General features: G+C 38.7%; 1 protein-coding gene across 3 annotated transcripts in view; it reads right to left on the reverse strand.

Annotated features, from left to right (window-relative positions):
* The window catches only part of RAPGEF5 (Rap guanine nucleotide exchange factor 5), a 236881-nt gene that overhangs the window by 121158 nt on the left and 94201 nt on the right, over positions 1-21522 (reverse strand). Inside the window, exons 8-9 of one of the 3 annotated variants that reach the window (XM_024106678.3) lie at positions 18024-18097; positions 11517-11642 (exon numbers count right to left, since the gene is read on the reverse strand). In XM_024106678.3, the coding sequence (XP_023962446.2) occupies positions 11517-11642; positions 18024-18097 (200 nt within the window). Of the gene's footprint in view, positions 1-11516; positions 11643-18023; positions 18101-21522 lie in introns of those variants that run through there. The other 2 variants (XM_024106672.3, XM_065583335.1) reach the window with 2 other exon arrangements.

A 21522-nucleotide genomic window follows, 5' to 3' on the forward strand; every position in this document is an offset into this window, starting at 1 on the left:
GAAGCACCTAGTATAGTGTCAGGGTTATAAGGAATGTGTCTATGCAACATATCAAAAATGTGGAAGAAAACATGCAGAATGTCATGAAATTTCCTGATCATAGAAATATGGAGATGGAAAAATAAATACAAAAAAAGGACAGTTTTAAAAACAGATTACCTTGAATTTATGAATTGGGAATTCTGCTTCTCTAGAGGGAGAAAATGACATTAATTCATCAGATTAGAAACATAAGCAGATAAGAGATTTATGCAATTCAGTCTACATAGATGTATGATAATGAATCTAGGGACAAAAATAAGCAAGGGTAATATGGCCAAACCCTACAAAACAATGAGCTGGAGAAAGATATAGGAGTTACGCTGACAGATAAAACTTGAAAACATTTAGCAAAAAGAAAATTCCAGGAAGAATAAATAGATGACTCACACAAAAGGAGGAGGAGGAAAATATTCAATCACTGTATTATAAAAAGGCTCCTGATTAAATGGAGAAGGTATAATTAAACATTTTTAAGAGCTTAGTTTATTTTAAAGGCTTAGAGAAACTTGGTCTATATTCTCTGGAAAACAGGATTTCACAGAAGTCTACAAAATTATGAGGAGAACACGGGATGGAGTACAATATTTTGCAACTGTAGGGCTCTGAAAGAATGAGATCATGGGTCAAATTCTCTGCTTTTGCAAACTAGAACAGCTCCATTGGATTCAAGGACGTTGTGCCAATTTAAACAAGCAGAAAATTTGCCCCCGTGTTTTCAGTTCTGGTGTTTACTTCAAGTATAGCAATATTAAAATTCTAGAAGCATTTTTAAATGATAGTGTTTGTTCAAAGGACTGTTAAAATGGGAGCTAGATTTCCAAATTGGACCACTGTAGGAAACTCTTCCTTGTGGCTCTCCCATCTGGCAGGCCAGCAATGACACTCTGACAAGTGGAAGAAGGGAGGAAAATGATCCAGGAAGAAAATAAAAGGATTGAAACCAGGTACTAGGGTGTGGGGAAACAACTTGGCTCTTAAACATGTCTGAGGACTTTTCCCCTTAATTGACTTTACTGTTGGACATGATAATCAGAGAAGCCCAATCAATTACTTAGATTGTAGGTTCTTTGAGGGAGGATCTAACTTGTTTTGTTCTTTGTTCGTACAGCACCTAGCACAATGAGGTCCTGGTCCATGACTGGGTCTCCCACAGGCATCACCACAATACAAATAAATAATCAAAAAGGTTTAGTGGCAAATCAAGGCTCAGAAGAGCTCTGTACAGAGGGAAGACTCCTGCTTGGGGCAATGAAAGAGCAGAAGAAGTTATTGTGCCTGCTTCATTCTTACTGCAATAAGTTCTGTTCAGCTTCTCAATTGAGTGGTTCTCTTCTGTATATTCCTCCCAACACTCTTCCATTCAGGGTGCAAACTTCTACTGTGTCTTTCCCAACCAAGCATCTCAAAGCACTTTGCAAACATTCATCAACTGTAGTAAGATTCACTGTACCTCTGCAAAGTACTATCTTAAACAGTTCTGACTCCCAGATTAATATTTTAACCCCTAAACAACACTCCGTCCTCCCAAGGCTATTTGAGCTATTGTCAAATCCAAGAACAATGAGTCATCAACCTAAACTAACTAAAAAGAAGGAATAGCACAAGTAGTATTTATTTGGAATTTCCTTCTATACAAAGTAGTTAAACATTATGGAATAAATTACTAATAGCAGCAATTAATAAAAGTTTTTTAAGTTAGATCACACATGTGGAGGAAAAACTACTATGGGAATACAACGTAACCCAAAGGAAGAGGTTGTACATCCTAGTATCCTGTAATTCCACATGTTCCTACATTATGCAAATCGCACAGCATGTGAGCACAAATTTTATTCCTCTTGACTGTTTTACTTTTACAAAAACTAGGACCTTTCAAGCCTTTGACTGTGCATTTTGCAGAGCTTGTAATAGGTTATTCTTCTGCAAAACTTTGGTGGCACAAATAAGATTTAATTGAAATACATAAATTAGTGCCATTCGATCCAAGGTGTGTCTGCATTAGCTGAGGACAAGGCAGAACTAATTATGGGACTCATAAGTCATAAATCAGCAATTAAACTCACCTCAGATCTGGATTAAGGCATAGGTAACCCAGGTATAAGCCCAGGGCCCAATTCATGGGGGAACCCAAATTGAGTGGTGCTGCAACCCCATGCAAGAGGTCGCAATACCGCTCACTCAAATTTGGCCTCCTCCTCTCTCCCCCACCCCCGCATCATGATGGAGAGGCATCAGGGTAAAACCTAAGTGGGCAATGGGGAGCCAGTATTGCTGCTCCCTGCCATTACTATGGGGTTAGTTCCCGCAGCAGAACTCACCCCCAAGGGCCTTCCTGGCCTTGCCCCGCTTCCAGCAGCCTGTGTTCCTTCTGCTCTGCCCACAAGACTTGCTCTGTGACAGCCTCAAGACCTGCTAGAAGTACAGGGAAGGGCACCGAGGGCCCACACAGGAAGTTGGCTGAAAAAAGGGCAGCAGGAAGCCGTGGATAGGGGACGGGGAGCAGCAGACAAGAGGTTTTGTCTCAGCCCCAGTGATGGTTAATCTGCAGCTGATTCACCTAATGTATCCATTGCAAGCAAGGTGGACACAGTAACACACTCTCTATTTTGCAAAGTGACTTTTTGAAACTGAAGCACACATCAAGTTCACTACTTGTATTTGGATGTCAATCTAAGCCATTATTTTGAAATTTGAATTTCCAACAGTCTACTGGTTACTAAAGGGCAATTCAATACTACATCAACACAAGGCCACTGCTTCATTACACTAACAGATACTGCACCTCTGGACATGTATTGACATTCATTTTTGTTCATTTGCAGGTGGACAGCTGGACTGATGGGAGCATTCTGAACCAATCCTATTATGTCATGTCTGGAATTTCCTTTAAAAAAATCCCCCAATATTAAGTGATCTATTGTTAATCTTCTTTTGTCAATCCTTTCATGGCTTCAATCCAAACACTAACCCATTTCAGTGAGCAAATTATCTGTCTTATTAATGAAAATGCTGATTAAAAAGTTTTAAGGGTAATTCCATGTAAATTAACAAAATAGCTGTAAATATTTGTTGTGGAGCTATGTTTTCAAAAACACTTTTCCTCCTTAAATTGGCCAATACCCAGGGATTAACACAGTAAAACAAATGTGTCTCCAAGGTCAATATATTTATTCTCTAAAGGGAATAGAAGGAGGATTTATAAAACATTTTCATACCTTTTTTTTAAGGTTCTGCATTAATATTAAAATATTGGGTAGTTTGGGGAAATATTTAGCATTGATAGAAAGTAAAATTTCTTATTTAGTATGAACACTCCATCTTTTCATGTGGTGTAATAGATATACTGCTTACTGTATTTTTCACTCCGTGCATCTGATTAAGTGGGTTTTAGCCCACAAAAGCTTATGCCCAAATAAATTTGTTAGTTTCTAAGGTGCCACAAGGACTCCTCATTGCTTTTACACTGGAGAACTTTGTCTGTGTTATCTGTGAATATTAATATTAACTTGCATTAACATACATGCAGTTGACCAGACTGCATGAAATTATTAACATAACATGAGTAGTTTTCCCAGATTTTTTCCATAAAAACATTTCAATTACCTTGAGTACTTTTTCTATTTCATTAAAATAATACACAGCCTTTATAACATGATACAATTGACTTGTGTTCTCTCTTAAGGATGACTACATGTAAAAATGACAGCTAATTAATTCAGTATTTTGCTTGAATTAAATATTGGAAATATGTTTTATAAAAAGAGATTTGAGCAGATTAAAGCTGACCAAAAAACCTTTCCTTAGTACAGTCATTGTTCAGATGATGTAATTGTTAAAAATTCTAAGACATATAATGAATAATGTTTTAGTGCAAAACATTTCTTCCAAATGTGCCTAATGACACTAGACCATAAAAGCTGTAGATGGTAGCTTTATGTATAAGAATCGATATTCTATTTTATAATTGATGCCAACGGTAAGTAAACTATTTGAAAACGCAGTGTCATTTTTATGGCTGAACTGTTCAATAAAGACTTCCATAGTTATTCTCTGTCAAAGCAACTGATAAAATAGTAAAGATGCACAGAAAAGCAAGATTTCCATATACTATAAGCGTTTTCTTCAAAGGAACATATACCAATTGATAAATGTTTGTTCTATAATATTAATACTTAGTGGACTGGCAAGTTTCATTCATGTGTGAAAGCATTTTAATGGTCTTATTGAACTATATTAATTGATATACACATATAACTCTTAGACCAACAATGATGGTCTCTTTTTCTTACATTTGAAACTAACAAAAAAAAACTTTTTCTGGATTTTATGAAATTTCTTATTAATTCATTTACTTTCCCAATACCTTTTTAATTGGAGGTCATGGGGTAGGACATGGAGGAAGTTATTCCTACTGTTTCATACATTTAATCAGTACAATTCACTCTATCCTAGTTAGAAAAAAACAGTTTTGAAGCAATCTAAAGTACATGCTGCATGGAGTTCACTAATAAAATCTTTTATTCTAACACATTAATGAGCAGGAATTTGACAAATATCTGTTGCTTATTTTTCATTTTTATCTCTAGGTCTATAAATAGTTACATTAAGTCTATTTTATAAACAATGTTTCATAAAATATGTTTAAAATATAAAGTCATCATGGTCATTCATCAGTGAAAAACCCCAAACTAAGGAAACTCACAACCAGAAAGTTTCATTAAGAGAGTTAAGACTGGGGAGAGACAGAGAACCTCAATAGAATGTTATAGTTTAAAATAACTAAACACACTGCTCTACAACCAAAATGCTTCTGAAATAAATGTAGTCAAACTTTACTAATTCTGGGTCACTGAGAATGAAAATGATGCTTAAAATTGTTGATTGGCTCTAGTTTTCAAGATATGCTATTGGGTCAGTATATACGACCCTTGACTTGGGAATGGCGGAGGATAAAGGGAAGGGATCTCAATTTAAATCAGAAATGACTAAAATACATCTTTGACTGGATCTATGAATAAATCTATGACTGGGTTTGGACAGTACTTGCTTTTTAGGCAAAACAATGAATGATGCCATCTGAAGCTGGTATTGCGTCATACATGATATGAATTGCATCATGTTATTCCTAGAAGTCATGGATGATGCAATCATAACAAAACTTACATCACTCTGCTGAACAAATTGCCCTATATCAGCTCTAGAAATCATACAGTGTTGTGCTCTCTTATTTGTCAGTGTTTGATTTTGCAAAGGGACACATTTCTGTTTCGCCAAAGTGAGCAGAGATGCCTCGTATTTGTGTGAACAGTGCAGATAACGTCTGCTAGGTTTGTGGTGAAGTGACTTTTGCATCACAAAAGCGCAGTATAACCACTATGGTTAAGAAAGCCTATCACCTTTATTTTGGCTGCAAAATTGGAGATCAGGACAAGAGGTGGGCCCCACACATATGCTGCAACACTTGTGCAACAAATCTTCGCCAGTGGTTGAACAGGAAAAGGAAATCTATGCCTTTTGCAGTGCCAATGATTTGGAGAGTGCCAACAGATCATACCAGCAATTGTTACTTCTGCATGGTGCCTCCAGTTGGGAAAGGTGTGTCAAAAGAAAAAGTGGACTGTGCATTATCCAAACATTCCATCAGCTATATGCCCAGTACCCCACGGAGAAGGACTGCCGGTTCCTGATGCACCAGAATCATTCTCACTTGAGTCAGATGAGGAAGAGGAAGAGGATGAAATTTCTGGTCCTGAACCATCAATGTCACAGGACCCCCATTTTCTCCCATCCTCCTCCTCTGAACCACACCTCATAACACAAGGTGAACTGAATGACCTTGTCAGGGATTTGGAACTACCCAAGAGTAAGGCAGAGCTGTTGGGCTCCAGAATACAGCAGTGGAATCTCCTGACAGGTGATGTTAGGGTTTCCATGTTCCGTGACCGTCAAAAGGATCTTGTCCCATTCTTCTTCATGAAAGGTGATCTTGTAGCCTGCAACAACATCGATGGTGTGATGGCAGCCCTCAACATCGTTCACGATCCAGATGAGTGGAGACTGTTCATTGATTCATCGAAAAGGAGTCTTAAAGCTGTTTTACTGCATAATGGCATCATTATGTTTTGCCATCAATTCCAGTTGGTCATGCAGTCCATATGAAGGAAACCTATGACAACATGAAACAACTTTTGAGGTGCATAAACTGTGACCAACATCAGTGGCAGCTTTGTGGCGATTTGAAGGTTGTTGCTCTCTTGCTTGGTCTGCAGACTGGATACACAAAGTACTGCTGTTTTCTCTGCGAATGGGATAGTCGTGCAAGAGATTCCCACTACATCAAGAAAGATTGGCCAGTCCGACAGTCATTGGAGCCTGGGAGGAAAAGTGTTCAGCATCCACCACTTGTTGAACCAAGGAAGATTTTGTTACCACCCTTACACATCAAACTGGGTCTGATGAAGAACTTGGTCAAGGCCATTGACAAAACACAAGCAGCTTTCAAGTACCTCTGTGGAAAATTTCCAAGGTTAAGTGAAGCTAAAAATAAAGGAAGGTGTCTTTGTTGGTCCTCAGATTCGTGAACTTCTTCGAGATGATACATTTGACCATGCACTGCGTGGCAAGGAAAAGACTGCATGGAAAGCCTTCCAGTTAGTGGCAATCAATTTTCTCGGAAACAACAAGGCAGACAACTACAGGTTGTTGGTGGAAAACCTCCTCAAGGCATACAAAAGCCTTGGTTGCAACATGTCACTAAAGATACATTTTTTTGCACTCTCATCTAGATTTTTTTCCACCGAACTGCGGAGCAGTGAGCGATGAGCACGGCGAGCGATTTCACCAGGACATTGCAACAATGGAGAAACGCTATCAGGGCAAATGGAGTCCATCAGTGCTTGCAGACTATATTGCTGGACAGTGATAAGAGATGCTCCATTTAATGAATACAAGAGACAAGCCAAGAAGCGCCGAGTAGACACTGAATAGGACTAAACTATGTACATAATAGTTTTTTGCCTTTTTGTTTCATAATAAATTTTATTTATAACCCTTTTGCTGATTTTTAACGTGTTACATAAACAGGACAGGTGCAATATTATCATGTAAAGCAACCATAATCACATGAAAAGACCTAGGTTTACAATTTATGATTAAAACTCTACTATCTACACAATATACATAGACATAAAATGTAAAAACTTAAATATTTTAGAAACAGTAGCCAGTTGTTTTAATTGTCATATTTGAATTCAGCACATCAAAATACATAATAAATAGCACATTTTATCTCTGAAGCAGACGACTTCTCAAAAACTGTAGACCAGTGACATATGCAAGTGTGGAAATTTAGACTTGAGGTTACACACACACACACACACACACACACACAAGCTTCACACACCCTGTGAAGATCCCCTTACTATGTTCCCATGTTTCCAATATGAGCTCCAGACTTCCACTGTCCCTTCCAGTGACTAAATACTCAGCTGACCACACGATATCCCTCCTCCTGGCCACTTGTTTGATATGGGCCAGAAATATCATTCTCATATTTACTAGTTCAGGCGAGAGCCCCAAGCCTTCTACATTTCACCTTCTCATTGTGGGCACAGATCATAGTCGCTAACATCTTACCTACCATAACACTAGCAGGCACAACAGTCTCTTATTTGTCAGAGAGCCCAATCTACCCCATGTTCAACCATTTGTAGATAGACCAAAAATTCCATGGTATCTACCATATCACCCACCTTTTAAATGTGCATCATAGATCCTGCTGGCCAAATGCATACCAGATTTACATCACCCTGACCACCCTAGACAATGAAGCCAAAGTTGACTGGGTATCAGAGTTACTAAAATAAGCTGAGTCCTTCTCCTTCCCAGAAGAGGATACATTAGAATCAGCACACATGTAGGATATATTACCTTAACATTTGCTGTCAATGATATTAAAACAGCCCTGGAATTTTTAATCTTATGATAGCGCCATTAGATATATCGTTACTGGCAATATGGAGTCACAATTAAGGTTGCCTATAAAAGTTTCACTCCAGATTTCCTGACTTAAATATTTATTCTATGTGAAATATAAAATACTACTGTTTTAGGGCTTGTCTATACTTACCGCGCTGGTTCGGCGGCAGGCAATCGAACTTCTGGGTTCGATTTATCGCGTCTTGTCTGGACGCGATAAATCGAACTCAGAAGTGCTCCCCGTCGACTCCGGTAATCCTGCTCGCCACGAGGAGTACGCGGAGTCGACAGGGGAGCCTGCCTGCCGGGTGTGGACCGTGGTAAGTTCGAAGTAAGGTACGTCGACTTCAGCTACGTTATTCACGTAGCTGAAGTTGCGTACCTTACTTCGATTTGGGGGTTTTGTGTAGACCAAGCCTTAGTTAGGTTCCTTTTACACAAGGTGTCTATATTTAAAATCTTAACTATATTAAAGTTTTCTTGTCTGTGTATCTTCCTATAGGATAATGAATGAGGATTCCATCCAGATTAAACATTCCACACAAGGAGAAAAATCCTTGATGTTAGAACGTCTTAGAAACAGTATCTTTTCTTCCAGCAACACAACAAACAATCTTTAGGAACAAACTCAAAAAGTTACACTGTCAAAGCCCCATCAAAACATACAGTTCTGCTAACAGTGCAATTTCTGCTTAAAGATACATTTACAGCCAGGCTATCACAGTTAACTGTCTGCTGAAGAAATGCAATAAAAAGTGTTGGAAGAGGCACATGGAAGACTGTATATACATTTCAGGTATAGACAGAACACTTTTCATTTCAGGAGGGCAGGTCATCCATGAAGATAGAGTTGAGCACAGCAGGAGAGAAAGCTAATGGAAGATTCAGTGCAGTGATACTTATGGGGAAACTGGTGTCTTGTTGAGAACACAGAGAACAATGCTAAAGGGAAAACTGAATTCCCTCAACTTTACTGTCTATATAGGTTACCCATTAGGGTGTATTTCTAAATAGTTGCTTAGAGTAAATCTATATTTTTAAACAACATGACATGCACCTGGATGTATATTTAATACACATTGCTTTGTGAGAACAACAGATCCTGATGTATGTTGTTTCTTTAATATTTCAAATGGAAACAGAGGCTGGGCAATTCATTTGCTATAAATTTCTATAATGTAGTCTTACATAGGGCTAGATTCTAATCATCCTTACTCACATTAAGTAATCCCTTACTTGGTGAGTAGTCCCACTAAAGCCAATTGGCTAAATGATTTCTTAGATTATATACCTACAAAGGGAAGTGAGAAAGCCCCTTACACCTCTGCATGGGCTACCTAGACCTTAGGTCTAGGCACAAAGGAGCAAGTGGACACTGTCCACCCACTTACTCCCCATGCCAGAGTGCCTAGACAGGGAATGGGCGCAGACTTGAGTTCATCCCTTAACATGCCAGCAAGCACAGCAGCAAGTTGTCATAAGTAGCTGCTCATATAGGCCAGCAGTAAGATACCAAATTCCCATCCCTGGAGCTGGAGCAAGGGGTGAACTGTGCTTCAGGAGGGAAGTCTCTGAGGGTATGTCTACACGGCAATTAAATACTACGACTGACCCATGCCAATTGACTCGGGTTTGTGGAGCTCAGGTTAAGGGACTGTTTAATTGAGGTGTAGACATTCAGGCTCAGGCTGGACTCTAGGATCCTGCAATGTGGGAGGGTCCCAGAGGTCAGGCTGCAGCCTGAGCCTGAATGTCTATACCATAATTAAACAGCCTCTTAGCCCTGGGGCCACGAGCCCAAGTCAGCTGGCACAGGCCAAATGTGGGGTTTTTATTGCAATGTACACATACCCTGAGGCACAATTCTTCCATTATACAGTTTACACACCCCACCCCTTGCTCTGGGCTCTAATGGCACAATCTAGCCCAATAAAACTAATTGCAGAGAGTGGTACTACTCAACATGAATAAGGGCAGCTGTCTCTCAATGAGCTGAAGCAGCCACTCTGCTTAAGTATGGCAGCATCTGCAAAATATGCAAAAAACTTTCAAAGAATAATGACTTAAGAGAAAGTGAGCACTTACACCCCTTTCCACTTTTAGAACTGTATTATATTCTGCTGTGCACTGAAATCACAGACTCCAGTACGACAGTTGACACAGAACTGAGCATATGACAGTAGAATGGGCAAAATCAGCAGCCAAGATACCACTGAAGTTCTGAAATATCATTACCAAAAAGTATCTGGTCCTAAAACCTCTACCCTTACTGCATAATCCTAAAAACACAATTATAAACCTTTACTAGTATAAAATTGGACTTTCATAAGCTCCTAAATGTTCAATTGTGTTTTGCTAATGCACTTTAAACATATGTGGAAATTTTTGCAGTTGCCCACAGTTAGTGGATCCACCAAGGATCAGTTCAATTTGAGCCTGGCTAATTGCAGTCCTCCCTCAGGTATGCCCATTGATATAATTACATATTAAACTGCAAGAGACAGGAGCGTATAGCCTATTGAACAGAACATAATCACATTCTCAAGTAAGATTTCATCTCTCCCTTTTGCTTTGTGGAACCCTTACATTAGAGTTAATTGACTTCTCATGGGTCAGCTGAAAAATCATTCTTTGCTTAAGTAGAAGTCTTTGTACTGCAGAGTAAATAAAAATGGGGGAGACATGCACATTGCATTTCAGGACTCAAGAGGGTTGCATTTTTTTTTCTCCTTCTTTAGACATTTTAAATTAGTACATGACCAAAACCAGCATCTCCCATCAAATGAAAACTAAACAGTCTGCATCAGGAGGATAAAAAGGTTACATTGTGCTATCAGCAAAGCAGCTAGTATTTTAATGCATTTTCAGTCTATAGTTATTATTTGAATAAATGATTTTAGAAGCAGTGAGCAGCAGATTGCTATTTTCTTCAGTTGAGTCAAAGTAAGTTGTGGTTGAATACACAATAATAATACACAAAGAAACCGTAAAAACTCACTATTTAAACGCAATTGTAATTCATGTTGGAAAGTTCCCATTAATATTTTCTGCCAAAATATTATAGAAGCAGAAAAATTTTCATTCAGGTTCTTTAAAAAAAAGTAATGGTACTTTAAGCATGTATCCCTTAAAAAAAAAATCTGAGAAATATATCTTTAAAAGAAAAACATTTCACAAAAATGACCAACATTTTGTCAGAAAACACACACTGAAATCACTCCCCTTACCTGAGGGACAATTGCTTCATACCTATTATAAGCTAGCAAGGTTTATCAGTTATTGTTAATGTTAATAAAATAATGATGATAAATAATATGCAAATCTTATTCCATTTTGATTTTGTGAATTTGAAGGAGGCCCATTTGACATGACAGAACAGATGTAGCTCAATGTGCAGTGGGACCTAATATCAATTTTTTTTTTTAATTTTAAGTTTACAACAAAGTAGAAAACATCTTTCCTTTCCCTTCTAAACAAACAAATGAGAAATGTCTTACTTGTTCTGTCTTCTCTGGTTCTTTTCTGTCCACCTGCAAAAACTGACAGTTTTCCCTTGCCAGCTTCTGGACTAGTTCAATCCGTCCAATGTCATCTCTTTCCTGAAGCTTGCACAAAACCCCTGCCTTGAGGGTTGGAGAAAGAGCAAATAAATATTTAAATCCACAATCCCAGGACATGACAGTGCCACAAGTTTTAACTTTACAATAAACACATCTTTTCTATCATGTTCACTGTAATTCTGAGCCTTTTGCTGAACTGGAATAAAATAGTTGCTTCTTGGGAAACAGCACAAGAAGTTCTCAGGCACAGCTGATTTACCCGATGTACTATATCTACATTAGGCAATTGAAGGCAGGGCTAGCTAAATCAACTGCTATTGTGTGTGACTGATATACTTGTATTTTGTTTGTTCCTGTCAACCTATTTCCTGTTACATAAGAGAACCATAGCACGAGGTTAAAAACTCATGGGAAAGTTAGCCAGGAACAGCCCTGGAAAAAAAAGGATGGAGTGCAATAGAGTCATTCCTAAAAATAACATAGCAGCCCCTCCCATTTCTCAAATGCTGCCACTTCTTCATGTATGTAAACTATAGCATTTAAAATAAGTTACACAAAATTAATTCCTCTGTTATAAAGGCTCCTAGACACTACCATAATACAAATAATAAATAATAATGAAGGCATAGACATACTCTGCACACAGACATTTCAAACACATGGCTCCCCTGAGACCTCACGTGAGCCCTCACTGTAAAATATTATCTTTTATCATGTACCTCTATGGTACGTGTTGCTTACTGCAAAATGAGTGGACAATCACGTTCTATCACCATCCATGACTTGATCACACACAGGGCCTCTGACTTTACTTGCGTAATTGAGACCTGGCTGGATGACACTGGAGGACCATTATTAGCCCAGATGTTTCCTGATGGATATCAGCATGAACCTTGGAAAGTTCAGGGAGGGGATGTGCAAAGACAGGAGGTTGGAGGGAGGGAAGGAAAATGAGCTAGTGCCCTTTTTACATTGTATAAAGGCAGCCTGAAAGGGATGTGTGGTGGGAAAGTATGGGTTTAAACACAGAAAATCCACACACACCCTGTCCTCTCTCATGTGTGTAAACTGAATTTATCTTAATCTCTATGGCAATTGGAGAACTAGGAAGACTATAATATTACAAGAAACAAGAGAGACTGAAAGCTGATGAACAGAGGGAGAGATTTATATTCAGAATATTTAAAAATCTGATTTGTGTGTGGTTTTGTTAACATCTATTTGACTCAAATGCCTAATGAACATTTAGGACAAAATGATGTCTTTGTTAAAGATTCATCATTTAAGATGTGACAGCCCAAAAGGCTCTCCCTCCCTCCACCTCCTTTAAAACAAAAACAAAAAAACCCCATGCACTAAACACTCTTCAGGCCTTTTTATGTGGCATAAAGAAGCAAAAGATTTTAAATATTCTTAGAGGTCACTGTCAAATATAGGACATGCCCCTACTCTAAAAATGGATTCGGGAGAATACCACATCTTTTATGCAGTATATTTGTGGGGCCTCTGAAAGAAGGTAGTGAGGCAGCTAGGCTTGCAGTGCCATCAATATGCTTATGACTCTGAGCTACATGTCTCTCTTCATCTGAGAATGATGATGCGGTCTCATAGCTTCAGGTGGTAGCCGAGATTAAGGCCTTGATGACAGCTATCTGCCTGAAGCTCAGTCTAGACAAGATGGAAGTTATATTGTTCAGCTGGGGAAAACATCAGAAGGAAGCAGTGGAGGTAACATCTCTACCCCTTTAATCATAGAATAATCAGGGTTGGAAGGGACCTCAGGAGGTCATCTAGTCCAACCCCCTGCTCAAAGCAGGACCAATTCCCAACTAAATCATCCCAGCCAGGGCTTTGTCAAGCCTGACCTTAAAAACCTCTAAGGAAGGAGATTCCTCCCTAGGTAACCCATTCCAGTGCTTTACCACCCTCCTAGTGAAAAAGTTTTTCCTAATAGCCAACCTAAACCTTCCCCACTGCAACTTGAGACCACTAGTCCTTGTTCTGTCATCTGGTACCACTGATCAGTCTAGATCCAAAATCCATCGTTACTTTTGATAACAAGGTGCACAGTCTAGGCTTCCTACTGATTTCATGGCAGTGTTTTTGGTAAAGTAGAAGCAGTAGACAAGAGTGTTTTTTTCATCTGCTTTTGTCAATACGACTTTGACCCTTCATCTTGGAAGTGCTCTCACCAGCACGTTCATGCCTTTCCCATCTGCAGTTTAGATGACTGTAATACATTATGGCTGGACCACCTGGAGATTACAGCTAATGCAATGTGTGTCTGACCCCTTACTTAGTAGTGATTCTAGCAGAGTGCATGACACCTATGCTCCATAGTCCACATTGCCTTTCAACCTAGGTACAATTAAAAAATGACCTATAAAGCCATGTAAGGTTTGAACCGGACTACCTTAAAGGCAGTCTCCCCACCCTTTTTATGTTCCATTCCAACAACTGAGATCACCGAAGGGGCCCAAGGTAAAAGTCCCAATATTTAAAATGTCTATGGATTGAGGCAGGACATTTTCAGTGAAGGGCACAATATAAATGTAATGCCCGCTCAATGAGTCAAATATTTTTTGACCTTCAACACATGATGCAAGCCTTCGGGACTTATTAAATAAATAAATAAATAAATAAATAAAAATTGAGTGAGTAATTAGGAGGCAAGGAGGATTACTCCTTTTTTAATTAATCCCTTACAAAGGCGGTGCTAGCCCACTAGGGGCCTTAAGCAGGAACTAACACATACTAAAAAAAAGCAAATAGCAGGGCTCCCTTGAGCTGCTCAGGGCCCTAAGCAATTGTTTAGTCTCCTTATGCCTAGTGCTGGCACTGATCCCTTAACGGACATTCACACAATTTGTTAATTGCTAGAATGGTTTTTGCTCCGTAAATATGTTCAGACCATATGAAAAACATCTCATAAATAAAACAGACATTAACACTCGCACACATACACAGTATGAACACTTCAACATTAAAGATAAACAAAGACTTTAAATTATCCAAATAAAGATAAAGACTTTAATTCACAATCAGTGTGCCCAATTTTGCCCTCTGATATATCTAAGTAATTCCCACTGAAGTCAAAATTCCTGTCTGAAGGGACAATTAGTCCCACGATGTTCAAGTGGAAAGAGCATCTTGGAAGAAGAAAACTTGCCAAATTTCCCACCTTTTCTCAATGGAATAAAATAGAATAATTACCGCCTTCCTACACGTTTGAGCATAGTGAGATTAGAACCTGATCTTGTTACCTGATCTCGTTACCTTTGCAACAGAAGCGGTCTTTGTTCACATAAGCAATTTCATAGGATTACATGGTCCAGTTCCAAATAATGACCAAAAGGAAATAATGGATAGCGCATGAATTATTGTTCTTTTATTTAAAGTAGAAAGGCAAACACAATAAAATGTATTTTACTGTGGTTTCAGAAAAAAAGAAAAACAACATTAAAAATCTCCCAGGGAAGCTAAGGCATAATCCATGTTGGAAGTAGACAATGTTTTAAAATTCAGCCTTAATTTGACTGGTGTAATTAATGCCAGCTATAATATAAAGGGCTAAATATTTTTTTCATAATTAAAACAGAAGATACAAAACCCCCATTTGTCATTGTGATTTCTCCAATTATTCTGACTTTCTATAGTACATGAAATAATTTTTCTGCTAACTAATGTAAGAATCCATCTAGGTCAACTAATGAAATTATTCTGATAGCTTCTGAAAGCCGGTTATGAGAATGGAATAAGATTTTAATATTCCTGGTTATTTTCACTTGTCAATATAAATTTAATTTTCAAACAATATGTTTAATGCTGCTAAGCAAAAGGGCTAGAGGCCAGCCTTCCTATCTGCAAGTGAAATTTGCACCTGCATTTTGTACCTACAGAAAAAAGCCTCTGGGTGCAAATCTTGATACTTGCTCCTCTAACAGGTAGCTAGAGGTGCAAGCACAGATTTGCACCCACAATTTACTTGCGTGCAAATTGCATAGGTGTGAGTTGTACCTGATTTTAGTTTAATTAATATCAAAAGAATTTAAGCTTTATATTAAGCTCAATGCTGTTCATGGCACAAAATTATTATAATTAAAGGTGTGTATTTAATTTTCAAAATAGCACAAGAGATTTCACTGTCCCTCCTTATACAAAAGGAAAATCAATTAGTCACTACTATGGTTTGAAAAGCAAAGATGTTGACTCTACAATATTTGTTCCAAAATGTACCCTGGAAAATATTCCCTAGTGAAAAGCAATAACACTGAAATTAATAAGATAGACATGAGATGAAGGTGAAATAGGAGATTTCTAGGTGGATAGGAAGGCATATCATTTTCATCACACTCAATTTTAAAAGTCACAGGGCATGATCCTCCTCACTCTTACATCAGTGCAGTGTAACTTCATAGACGTCACTAGAATTACTCCTGATGTACACCACCACAGGAGCAGAATCGGCTCCCCCAACCCCCAATTACCGTACTTCTGAATTTTGCATTACAATCACTGACTCTTTACATCTCTCCTACAAACAACGCCAGTATTACAGTTTTCAACGTTGTCAACCTGCAGACAAAGAAGCCTATGCCCAACTCCAGCAAACATTTCTGCTTCTGGAGTAATATGCAAAGTGTGTAGTCCCACTGAACTAAAAGGGACTATAAGTGCTTAAAGCTTAAATAACTGCATAAGTGCCTAAATAAGAGTAATAGCAATGTCTGCTCTTCAAAGACTATCCACAAGAAGCTCTATTATTACCACACTTATTGTACACCAATCATTTATTTGTTTAATTGTAAACATGCTTTACAATGTTTGTCAAACTTGGAAGTAGGTTTGCACGCAAGCATAAACTGGGTGAACTGAATAATTGTATATACTGCCATTAAATTATTTTTTTTTATAATCTCTTCATGTAATCTTATTAGCTTGCTGTTTATTAGCTCTTAGCATGCAAAATTACTTTTTTGTTTTCGAAATCTTTGTTAAAAACTTGAATGAACATTCATATAAATTAATTCAAACCAAGCAGAATCAGACAGAAATACACAGAGATGCACACTGACACTGAAGTTTTGGTGCCAGAATTTCACCCTGGGTCTTTTCCCTTGCTCTCTAATATACTCTTTAGCTTTAAGCTGCCCAGCCTCCTTCTCTCAGATTTGAATTAAGAATAAAAGAACAGGGTAGCAGACATGCATGCTATGGCATTCCACGCTATAGTGGACATATTGGAACACTGAACATGTTTGAAGAATTTAAAATTTCCTTTAAAAATAATGCTTAGCCCATCTACTTTTAGTATTTGGAGCTCATATGCTATTGTGATGGGAACTCTAGAAATGGCATCTCTAATAGACAGACACATGGATTTCAGATTGTGAACTAGTGCAGAAAGATCTTCTGGGATATGAATACACTGCTATGAAAAACCCATGGCATCAAGTCTCAGAGCGCATATCCAGTTGACTTGGGCTCCCGGGGCTCCGGCTGCTGATCTAAAAATTGCAGTGTAAATTATCTTACTTGGGCTGTGGCTAAGCACCAAGACCCTCCCTCCCAGAAAGGTTTCAAGAACCTGAACTCCAGACCTAATGAGAATGTCTACATTGTTAATTTTAGTCCTGCCGCCTAAGCCCCACAAGGCCATGTCAATTGATCCAGGCTCTGAAACTTGGTGCTGCAGGTTTGTCTTTGCTGTGTAGATGTACCCCTTGAGTCTGAGCTTTTTGGCCCTTTAGTAGGAGTTTGGCAGTCAGGGTAAGAGAGGAGATCTAATAAAACTGCAAGATATGGGTGGGGAGGAGGAGAAAGAACGGTAATTTGGGGAAATTGGATGATATTAAAAAGAAAAAGATGATCTGGATATATTAGCAGATCTCTAGGATACCTAACACCCCTTAAGCTTAGGGTTAGAAGGGGAGGGGAAAAAAAAGACAGAAAAACAAGGCTGGGAGAAATAAGTCAACGTAGATCTTAATAACTTAGCTATGTTTACATATAGTATTTTGAGTGTTCGAGGGTTTAAAACCTCAAAGACAGGTCAATAAAAAGGGTCTTCAGAATCCACATCTACTTACAGATACTAAAATTCCATCAGGATGCCACATGCACGTACCACTTAAAAACAAATCCAATTTGAAAATAAAATGAGGGATACAGGGTATTTTTTATGTAGAAAATCAGAATTGAGATGCTATCTAATCTAAGAACATCTTTCCAACTTCAAGATCACAAGTTTCATTCCCAATGTGATCAGTCTAGTGTAAATAACTATGGGAGGCAAAATCTAGCATAGTTTTGGTCTCATACAGATTACCTACTTAGAACATAAGCAGAAGTCTATGTTCCAGTGCTAAAGGCCCAAAAAAAAGGGGAATCTTCAACTTATTGGTCTGAAAAAAACCCTCAAATATATTATTCTTATATATTTACCTGTGCATCAGAAGCATATTTGAAGTCTTCTGGCCCCTTTGGTTCCTGGTTGCTGTTTTCTTCATTTTGATGAACTGCTAAAACAAAAACGGAGAGTACTGAAATCAGGTAAGTTTAAATCACAATGATATACACGGTATCATGATCCAGGTTAGAAGGAACAGGAAAAGTCAGGAGAGCAGGGTTGTAATCCTAGCTTTCTCATTAACTCAGAGAGATCTTGGACAAATCACTCTGTGTCTTACATTTTCTAGCCTGTAAGATTTATATGAAAAGTACTAATTATTCATAATAATAAATAATATTACGTTGTTTTGGAAAAATGGTGGGTTTTAAGGAAATACGAATATTTTCTAAGAAATAAAACTTAAGGCTTAGTGATTCATAAAGAACAACATTAAAAAGTTAATGCCTTTGCTTTCATTAGATTGATGGTCAATTTTGACAGAATGAAGTAAGCAGACATATCCCTCACCTCACCTTTTGGAAAGTTCTATGTAAACAAAGTAATCTCAATCTTTTAATACCAAAGACCACCACTTTTCATCAAATTCATCACAGAAATAATGGTTGCAGAGATGAGCATTTTGAAGGTTATTTTCCACTAGTTTTAGCTCAATTAACACTGTTAAACACCAGTAAATTGTGCCAGAACAAAGCTGCAAACCAATATTTTTGATTTAAGCAAAAACAAATTTACCAGGTTGAATGCAGTTCCTGGCCAATGGGAGCTGCGGAGTCAGCGCTCAGACCAGGCCGGGGGCAGTGTGCAGAGCTGCTTGCCACGCCTCCACCTAGCAGTAGCCATGACAAATCACCACTTGTGGGGAGCTGCCTGAGGTGAGTGCCCCCCCCGGATTCAGCACCCCAAGCTCCCTCCCACACCCAACCTTCTCCCTCTTAGTTAACCAGCATTTTTCACTTACCGGCACCCCCCCAGTCCCTCAACATGCTGGATAAAACAGCTTTTACTGTATTTAACTCAAGGATATGCCTATACTTAAACTGCTACCACAGCACAGCTGCAGCTTTGCCACTGTAGAGTGTCTGACACTCACCGCAACAATGGCAGAGAGCTTCTCCTATCCCGCTGTAGTTAATCCACCTCCCTGAGAGGCAGTAGCTAGACCGATGGAAGAATTTTACCATTGACCTAGCACTGTCTACACTGGAGGTTAGGTCTACTTAGCTACATCACTCACGGATGTGGATTTTTCACACCCATGGGTGACGTAACTGGGCCAACCTAACTTTTTAGTGTAGACTTGGCCTTCGGGCCTGTCTTTACACAGAGTTATTCAGACCTTTGCTCTGAATGTAGACCTTTACTAGTAATGGAGTACATTTGCTAAATACCATACTTGCAAAGCACACCCAGTGTGCATGCAGCTTATATGGACAAAACTGCACTTTGTACCAGAAACTACCCCCCACTCCACGAGCAAACCAAGCTATACTGGTAAAAGCACAGTTTTGTTGGTATAACTGCATCTAAACTAGGGACTTCTGCCAGCCATAGCTACATCAGTCACAAATCACACCTCTGACCCACAGGTGAACCTATTTTTTTTTCAATGACTCTTACACACACCTCAACATCAAAGTGTATAATTGGAGGGTTTATCAACCCTTAACCACAGCTTCATCATGATTTGTGCATGAAAAAGTTACTGCATATTCCACCTATAAACATTTTTAAAAAAGCAAGGTCAGTCTTAGAAATATCACTGTATAACTCAGAAAATTCTATGTTTACAAATTAGTTCTTGCACACTCAGGAAAGAAGTGCACACAGACACACAATGCTTCCATGCTGATATAAGAACTCATGAACATCCCCTTGAACTCAAACACATAAAACAAATATATGGCTGTATAATGGTATAGGCTGGTACCCTAATGGGCTTTTGTTTATGTAGCTGAATTTCAGTCATAAAATGAAAAAAATTAGGCAATAATTTCCCCCCTTTCATTAACTTTACGTAAAAATAAATAAATAAAAAGCTTTGACATTGAAAATTCAGCTGCAGCAAAAGTGACCAGAGAGTAAGGGTTGAATGGGAAAATGATTCCCAAGCAAATGTTGATTCTGGGACAGTTCCTGAAGTGTGACATGTATGTAAAAATCTGCAAATTCTGGAACCGAGCCAAGCACTTCCTTCTATGCCAGTATAAACTGTGCTTTTCTCTTCACAATACATGTAGTCCAGACCAGAGGAAAAGCTCTCTTAGAAAATAGTAGTAAGAATGAAGGCTGAAGAATGAAGCAGCACTATACACTATACATATCTGATTGCTACACAAACAATATCAAACATTTGCAACTAGAGATAGGAAAAACCCACAAACGAATGTACAGTAACCAATCCCTTTCTACCTACAGCTTTTCCTTTCTTTTAACCTACAGGAAAGGTCACTGTGAATGAAAAAGTGAAGATGTTAAATGAGCATTAGCTTGCTAAAGTGCAGTTCAAAAGTGGCTATTTGCAAATTAGTTTAAGGAGTTCAGAATGTTGACTTTAATGGTCACCAGGCGATGGCTTGATTTAATTTCCTTACTCCCCTGTGGACTACAGCAGGGATCTTTCTAATAGTGGGAGTAGAGAATTCTTCTAGGAGAGACAGTGGGTATTTACATGCAAAGGGGATTATCATTCTTGCTAAGTAAGGTTTACTTAATTTCTTTTGGCTGTTTTAGAGAGAAATAACTTATTTTAACCTTAGTGGAATATACACTTAGATGCACAATAATCATGTATCATTCATATGGCTGAAATTAAAGTTGGGTCAGCACTTCCATTTTAAATCCCTGTCTTCCAAGAGTCTACCAATCATCCAGAGAAATCAGTTCTCGGCTGAAACTTGGCATATAAAAGATCAACCCAGAAGGGATTTTCTGGTTTGTTTTTTGTTTATTTTTTTCAATTAACTGTTTGATTTTTAGCCAGAGGCATTAGGAAAAGTAATAGGTTGCAATTTTTTCTTTCTACAGACTTCAAAACACAATTGCTGTAACATGTATTGTAGGTTGGAGATGAGCCAAAGCAAGAATCATTTATCTTAGTCAAGGGCTCCAGAATGGGGGTGGGGGTAGGAGGCCATGGCCACATCACTTTTAAAAATGGGAGGGCTATGCCCTCCCACTTTTTATGAGCTGTAACAGCAAGCGATGGGGGAGGGGGCGCGAGAGGGAGCGGAGAGGAGCAGGTGGGGTCTTGGGAAGAGGTGGGGCAGCACAAGGGTGGGGAGAAGGGGTGGCATGAGGGCGGGGCCATAGTTCTGGCACTCGTGGCCCCACCTCCCACTTCTTAGGAAGCTTCTGCCGCTCCTGATCTCAGTCAACCTGTCCCATCTGTCCCCACACTCGTTTTCTCTCCCCAGACACACAAACGTTGGCAGTTTAGATCTACTTGAAGCAGCATTTAAACTGCCCTTACTTTTTCAAAATGTTGTATGCAGAGTTGTTGTAGATATGTCTGACCCAGGATATTGGAGAGAG

This window comes from Chrysemys picta, chromosome 2 (assembly GCF_011386835.1).
Source record: "Chrysemys picta bellii isolate R12L10 chromosome 2, ASM1138683v2, whole genome shotgun sequence".
NCBI lineage: Eukaryota > Metazoa > Chordata > Testudines > Emydidae > Chrysemys > Chrysemys picta.